At 42.4% G+C, this 8,054-nt stretch overlaps 1 protein-coding gene across 1 annotated transcript; it reads left to right on the top strand.

Moving 5' to 3' along the window:
* The first annotated feature begins 2,540 nt into the window (after positions 1–2,540).
* On the top strand, positions 2,541–3,703 carry LOC130567541 (uncharacterized). Its single transcript, XM_057355729.1, has 2 exons — positions 2,541–3,223; positions 3,302–3,703. The coding sequence occupies exons 1-2, from the start codon at positions 2,783–2,785 to the stop codon at positions 3,686–3,688; spliced, it is 828 nt and encodes a 275-aa protein (XP_057211712.1). The 5' UTR covers positions 2,541–2,782; the 3' UTR covers positions 3,689–3,703.
* Positions 3,704–8,054: the final 4,351 nt, after the last annotated feature.

The following is an 8,054-nucleotide window of genomic DNA, read 5'->3' as shown; positions in this document are numbered from 1 at the left end:
ATGGAAACCCACACTTAATCCGGTAGGAAGAATTTTTCACTCCAATGTACGAAAATATTTCTTGCAAATACGGCAACGGGTGTGTAACGTTATCTTCGTCACCACCACGGAGTTCACCAAGTTCGTCACTGTAGTCGAGATGCTCGTCATCTGCTACCAGAGTGGTAACGTTAGCAGAGCCTGCAGCAGGTGCTTCCATGATGGCATCAATAATGTGACATGCCCGGACAAGCAGGACTTCTTCTTCTTCGTGCTTGGCGGTTGACATGACAACAAACAGGCATTACGTCACCAACTCAAATTTCTTCTGAAAATTCTTTAATTTGTAGTAACGAGTAACGAAGATGGTTAGGAGAAATGTATCGGAGTAAAAGTACACATTTTATTTAGGAAATGTAGTGGAGTAAAAGTGAAAGTTGTCAGAAATATAAATAACGAAGTAAAGTACAGATATGTGAGAATTCTACTTAAGTACAGTAACGAAGTATTTGTACTTCGTTACATTACAACACTGGGAACCAGATTACAATATAATTAAAAGGGGTAAAAAAAGAATTAATGTGGGTTTCTGTAATCCTCCGAAACAGTAAACCAGGAAAGTAGGAAACAAGAAAGCGCTTAGAATTGCAATTGACACTAACAAGACTTCGCATAGTGATGCTGAACTAACAGGGCTTATATGGACAGGATTAAACATGGTAATGACAAACAGCTGCTGAAAGTGATAGACTATATGCATGCAGGGTGATGATGTACTTCCAATAAAATCTCCGCCAGCTAAGCCACTTCCGCTCTCATACCACTGAGGTAATTTGTCACCAAGCGATAATGATATGTTTCTTAAAAAACGTTCACATTTCAGCGAACCAGCAGCACTATGGCTTGATCATTGTTGAGTGCCTCTGTGATCAAGCCTCGAGTACTGAAGTACAAAAGTGTACTTCGTTTTTTTTCTTATTTGTGGATATAGCTTGAAATTTATATCTTGAAGCCTTTTCCCTTTTTGGTTGTCGATTAATGATGTAGTGTTTGAATAATTTGACTCACGTCATTGACCGTAATCCTAGGTGTATCTTGAAGCGACCAAGTGAAAAAGGTAATTGTTTCCTATAGACGCTACGTGCGCCGGATGTAGCTGAGCTGGCTGAGACAAAACACGGAAGCAATCGAGCATAGAGTCTATTGAGAATAATGAGTCCAGCAAAGGGTTGTGGGAAATGTAATGTGAAATAATAGATGTGAAGAGTGCTCTCTGGTGGAGAACAAGGTCACTCCAGCTGAAGGTTGTAACATGGGCATAACCCCCCCTCCCTCAAAGGAGCAGCTTCCAGATGCTCCCAAAAGAGTCCAGAGGTGGTATGGAACTGGCACAGGTGTGGAGCAAGAAATCAGGGCAGTGCTGGCAAGGAAGGAGAGCACCAGTATATGGCTGGAGGCTCTGGCATGGCAACCATAATAGCTAGAGCTCTAGTGTGGTGGCCACATGATGGCCACGATGGCTGGAGGATCCAGAATGGAAGCAATGATGACTGGAGGTTCTGGCTTGTAGCCTAATATATTTCTCCTGCATGCAATGTCAGAGGTCCACACGTAACAGAATGTCCGCAGTAGCAGGTGGGTGCAAAAAACATTGCGGGAGCAGAGCACACATGTTGTGGGAGTGGTAATGGTCCAAAATAGTGGACGGGTGCGGGAATAAAAAAACACATTCTAACACAAGGGTTGAGACTTCAAATGCAGTCTTTATTAAAGGATAATCCAAAAACAATCCAATAAAAAGGCAAGGGGTCAATAACACGAATAAACAGTCCACAAGTACAAACACCAGGGTAAAACACAGGCAAAAGGAATTATGACACAGAAAACCAGGAAAGTAGGAAGCATTGAATTGCAGTTGACACTAAAAAAGACTCGGTGGAAGCTGGGTTTGTACGTTTTTGACCCAAAACTGGGTTGAAAATAACCCAGCAATTATTTCATAAGTGGCAGTTCGGAACTTTGGTCTTTTTCTGGGCATCTCAGTTTGAAACCTAAAATTGCAGTTATATGCAGAGTTATTTTCTTTACTTGCATTGAGCTTTGGCACTACTGTTCTGCGCAGATGAATCTAAACACTGTGCTCACCACATCAGAGCGCATCTGTACAACAATGTGACAGTAACATATAGTATGACTGCGTCTAAACCAGATAATAAAAAAATTACTTATACAGAATTAATTGTACCTAAAAACTAAAGTCAGGCATGACTTAGCACCTGGTGTAGACCAAACTCTAAATAACAAGGAAAAGATTGCCTACCTTACATCCTTCAAGTCGTATATCTGAAAAATATCTTTTTTTTTTCAAACATATAAATTTCCATAACGCATGAAGTATTCTTAGTCCCTTATTGCACAATTCTCCTGGAAAAGCACTCCCACACGCCAACCAGCGAGAGAAAGAGCATGCCCAGCAATGTGCTTCGTTTGTGTTACGGAAGTTCAGCTGTGTTTCAGATTTTCACGTCACTTCCTGTTTGCTGAGAGCACGTGGTTTGAGTCGGAGCTCTTTCAAACTTATTCTTAATACATCGTTTATTCTTGTTATATCTTAAGACTTGTGTTTTAAATTGTTATTCACCGAGGGTAAAACATATCCTTAAGTATATCCCATACCAAAAATCGTCCTTAAACGCACCGATAATTTATTTTTATCGGATCACTCGCTATTAGCCTCAGGCTGTTAGCATTCCCAGCCTGCCTGCTCACTGCTTAACACACTGTTCTCATTATTACATCACTAATGGCTAATGTTTCAGATGTGTTTGTACCTCTGTGTGCAGATGAGGAAACGATCGCACTTCAGTCGGAACTGGAGGCTGTGGAGAAGCAGATCCAGGATCTACTAGAGAAGCAGACACGCCTGCGAGAACGAAAAACGGCGCTGGAAACATCCAGAGCTGACGCTCGCAAATCCGCGGTAAGTTTTCATCGCGATTTTAATACTCCTTCCACTTCTACTCCGCGTGTTTCTCTGCACAGAGCCCAGGCTTCGAGAACACGGTCAGCCCAAATGAACTTCACTCCTGCACCGGCACAACCACGGCGAAAGGCGCGAGCCAGGACTGGAGCGATGACCCAACCGCCGCCACCGGTCTTCGAGATCCCGACCAGGAACCGCTTTGCCGCCCTCTGCGAGACGGAATGCAACGCTGTGGTCATCGGAGACTCAATCGTCCGGAACGTACGCGCTTCCTCCACTAAAGGTAAGGTGCACACTCATTGTTTTCCTGGCGCCCGTGTTCTTGATGTCTCTGCGCAGGTACCTGCGATCCTGAAGGACGATGCTAACGTCGGAGCTGTCGTGCTGCACGCGGGGGCGAATGACGTCAGGATGAGGCAGTCGGAGATCCTGAAGAGGGACTTCAGGAGTCTGATCGAGACGGTACGCAACGCATCGCCCACAGCGAGGATCATCGTATCAGGGCCGCTTCCTACCTACCGACGAGGGAATGAAAAGTTCAGTAGACTATTTGCTCTAAATAAATGGTTGATGTCATGGTGTATTGAACAGAAGCTGCTCTTTGTTGATAATTTTGATCTGTTCTGGGAGCGACCTAGGCTCTTCCGCCCTGACGGCCTGCACCCCAGCAGCATCGGAGCGGTTCTTCTGTCTGACAACATCTCAAAGACGCTACGCACCGCTTGACTACGTCTCCCAGCGGTAAGTCAAAACTTCAACCATAGTCTGTGTTCCTCCCACTCATCTGTTAGAAATGTTACTGCTTCCAAATGCATAGAGACTGTGTCTGTCCCCCGAATAATACTACAAAATAACAAAATAGCCAAATCTCAGAGAAAAAATCTAATCGTGATTAAACCTGAGGACAATGTAATAAACGACCAAAACAAACTCATAAAGTTCGGCCTACTTAATATTAGATCACTAAATTCAAAAGCAGTTATTGTAAATGAAATGATCACAGACAACAGTTTTGATATACTTTGCCTTACCGAAACCTGGCTTAAACCAAATGATTATTACGGTCTAAATGAGTGTACACCACCAAGCTACTGTTATATGCATGAGCCACGTCCGGTTGGTCGAGGTGGCGGTGTCGCAACAATCTTTAGAGACTTTCTTACTGTAACTCAGAGAACGGAGCATAAATTTAAATCATTTGAAGTGCTTGCGTTGAACATAATTGTTCCAATTGACAGTAAAAAATCATTGCTTTCTTGTACGTTGGCTACAGTGTATAGACCCCCTGGTCCCTACACTGATTTTCTGAAAGAGTTTGCGGACTTCCTATCGGACCTATTGGTTAACGTTGATAAAGTACTAATTGTCGGAGACTTTAATATCCACGTAGATAGTGCTAACGATGCATTAGCAGTGGCGTTTACAGAGCTATTACACTCTTTTGGAGTAACACAACACATCAATGGACCCACTCATCGATTTAATCATACACTAGACTTGATTATATCTCACGGAGCCGATCTAACCAATATAGATATTATACCTCAAAGCGACGATGTCACTGATCACTATCTTATAACATGTACACTGCGCACTGCAGAAATCAGCCGTTTAACTCGTTATCGACAGGGTAGAACAATTACCTCGACTACTAAAGATAGTTTCGCAAAGAGCTTGCCAGATCTGACTCCTTTAATAACCATACCAATAAATACAGAATCGCTCGATGACATGACCAGCAAATTGGGCACTATTTTCTCTAATACATTAGAAGCTGTCGCACCTATGAAGTCAAAAAAGATTAATGAGAAAAACGCAGCACCATGGTACAATAGCACCACTCGCGCCCTTAAAAGAGAAACACGTAAACTGGAGCGCAAATGGAAACAAACCCAATTAGAGGTCTTTAAAATTGCGTGGAAAGAGAGTGCAAACTGTTATAAAAAGGCACTAAAAGCAGCAAAGGCTGAGCACCTCCGTAACCTCATAGAAACTAACAAAAACAATCCAAGGTTTTTATTTAGTACAGTTGCTAAACTAACAAATAAACAGACTTCACCTGACCTGGGTATTCCGCCGCACCTTGGTAGCAATGATTTCATGAATTTTTTTACAGAGAAAATCGAAAACATACGAGACAAAATAGTAAAAACTCAACCTCCAAGTCTGTCCTATAAATTAGTACCAACCATCGCCCCAAAAGAAAGGCTACAGTGTTTTTCACCTATAAAACAGGAAGATTTAATTAAACTTATTGCAACATCTAAACCTACAACTTGCTTATTAGACCCCATACCAACTAAATTATTAAAAGAGTTATTACCCGTTGCAATTGAGCCCATTTATAACATTATCAACTCGTCAATTAATCTAGGCCATGTCCCAGGAGCCTTTAAACTGGCCGTCATTAAGCCTCTTATCAAGAAACCAAACTTAGACCCCAATGAACTAGGAAACTATAGACCGATTTCAAATCTCCCTTACCTGTCTAAAATACTAGAAAAAGTAGTGTCCACTCAGTTGTGCTCTTTCTTACAAAATAATGACATACACGAAAAATTCCAGTCAGGCTTTAGACCGCATCATAGTACTGAAACTGCGCTCGTTAAAATTACAAACGACCTGCTTATAGCATCAGATAAAGGTAACATCTCACTCCTAGTCCTGCTCGACCTTAGTGCTGCGTTCGATACTGTAGACCATAAAATACTTCTAGATCGCTTACACAATTATACCGGTATTCAGGGACAGGCACTACAATGGTTCAGATCTTACTTATCAGACAGACATCAATTTGTCCATTTAAATGGGGAATCATCAAATCTAACGCAAGTAAATTATGGATTACCTCAGGGATCGGTTTTAGGACCCTTGCTATTCTCCATATACATGCTGCCCCTTGGAAACATTATTAGAAAACATGGAATTAGCTTCCACTGTTATGCAGATGATACTCAGCTATATATCTCATCAAGACCAGATGATTCCTTCCAACTATCCAAATTGGCAGAGTGCATCGACGATATAAAGCATTGGATGACTTGTAATTTCCTTCTTTTAAATTCTAATAAAACAGAAATATTACTTATCGGACCAAAGACACGTGAGCAGAATATTTCGGATTATGACCTGCAAATTGAAGGCTGCACTGTTACTCCAACAAATACAGTTAAAGACCTTGGCGTTATATTAGACAGCAACCTGTCATTTAAAAATCACATCTCAAATGTCACAAAAACAGCCTTCTTCCACCTTAGAAATGTTGCCAAATTGCGAAATATTTTATGTGTGGCTGATGCAGAGAAGCTTATTCATGCATTTGTGACCTCAAGACTTGACTACTGTAATGCACTGCTTAGTGGTTGTCCTGCAGCATCAATAAACAAACTACAGTTAGTTCAGAATGCAGCTGCCAGAGTTCTAACCAGGTCCAGAAAATACGATCACATAACCCCAATGTTATCAACCCTTCACTGGTTACCCATTAAGTATCGTATTGACTTTAAAGTTCTTTTAATTACTTATAAAGCCTTAAACGGTTTAGCCCCTACCTACATAACAGAGCTTCTACCACACTACAACCCATCACGCTCTCTAAGATCTCAAAACTCCAGACTTTTGATAACACCTAGAATAACTAAATCCACCAAAGGGGGTAGAGCTTTCTCATACGTAGCACCTAAACTCTGGAATAGCCTCCCCGATACTATTCGAGGGTCAGACACACTCTCCCAATTTAAATCTAGATTAAAGACACATCTTTTCAGCCAAGCATTCACTAATACATAGCTAATGAACAGCAGCTACGCTAATTATTCTCTTTCTGTTTCTGCCCTCGCCTCGGGATGCCCATCCCGAGGTAGGGAGAGATTCCGCCAGGCCCAGATGAACGTCATATGCCCATCCACAACTAGAGATTACGCCAGCTACATCGGAAAATCCCGTGCCATCCTCCTGCGAGAGCCTGCGGACTGACTGACCATCCAGCTCCATCCAAGGCAATTCCATCACCACCCAAGAAAAAGGCGACCATCTGGCCGGCCCAGCTCAGACAATTCCATCCCCAGCCGAGAGCAAAGACGGACTACCTGTCACATAAATGCTAAATTTACAATACTTGGTATTTAATGCTAAACTTACATCACACGACAGCAGTTTGAAGTTATGGCTGCACTCAGTGACTTTGATTGGAGGTAGCTGGGTGGGTGTTGTGGGGAGTGGGGGGGCTTGTTGGTTGTGGTTCGGGGCGTTTCATTTGTTGGGACTGTGTGGATCTGGTCTGGTTGGTCTTGTTTTGTGGTCGATGTCGGACAACAGAGGAATAAAGTTAATTATGCCATTACTACTTTTCCCTGGTTGTTCCTCTGTTGTCTGTTGTTGATCGCGGAATGAGACCGGGTTGGACCTGCACGGTTTCGGCGGGTGGGGCTTCCTGGGTCGCGGCTCGTGGGCTCTCCCTGTTCTTCGTGGACGTTGCTCGGTGGCTTTGGTCGGGGTCACTGAGTGCAGCCATGACACGTCAGAGGAGATCTGGCCCTCCCGGCTGAGCCTGGTTTCTCCCGAGGTTTTTTTTTCTCCATTATTCAGCATTGGAGTTTGGGTTCCTCGCCACAGCAGAGCAGTGCAGTGTTGGCTTGCTCACCGGGAGACTGCATTTATTTATTTATTTATTCATTTATTTATTAGATATTATTTATTATAATGATCTTGCTTGGTCTATAAACACCATGCACTGTGCTGTGTTTTACCTTTCTGTGTTTTTCTTATTTGCTCCTGTAAAGCTGCTTTGGAACAATGCACATTGTGAAAAGCGCTATATAAATAAAATTGAATTGAATTGAATTGAATTGAATTGTGTTTGTTCACAGCATTTCGGTGATGAATGTTATATGAATGGATATAATAAAACGCTAAAATATGGATATAACACTGGATTTGCAGGTCGTTTGAAACTGATAGATGGAGCGGTAACATGCAGCGCTAAAAGATGCCAGTCATGAACTGCCCGCGGTAAGTGAAACAAGGTAAAATGCCTGTGTTTTGTTGGCAATCGGCGCATGCGTGCATAATGTTAACAACACGAACATATAGT

Source organism: Triplophysa rosa, linkage group LG16, assembly GCF_024868665.1.
Source record: "Triplophysa rosa linkage group LG16, Trosa_1v2, whole genome shotgun sequence".
Lineage (NCBI taxonomy): Eukaryota > Metazoa > Chordata > Actinopteri > Cypriniformes > Nemacheilidae > Triplophysa > Triplophysa rosa.
The sequence above is the reverse complement of the archived record's forward strand: the minus strand, read 5'-3'. Positions and strand labels throughout refer to the sequence as shown.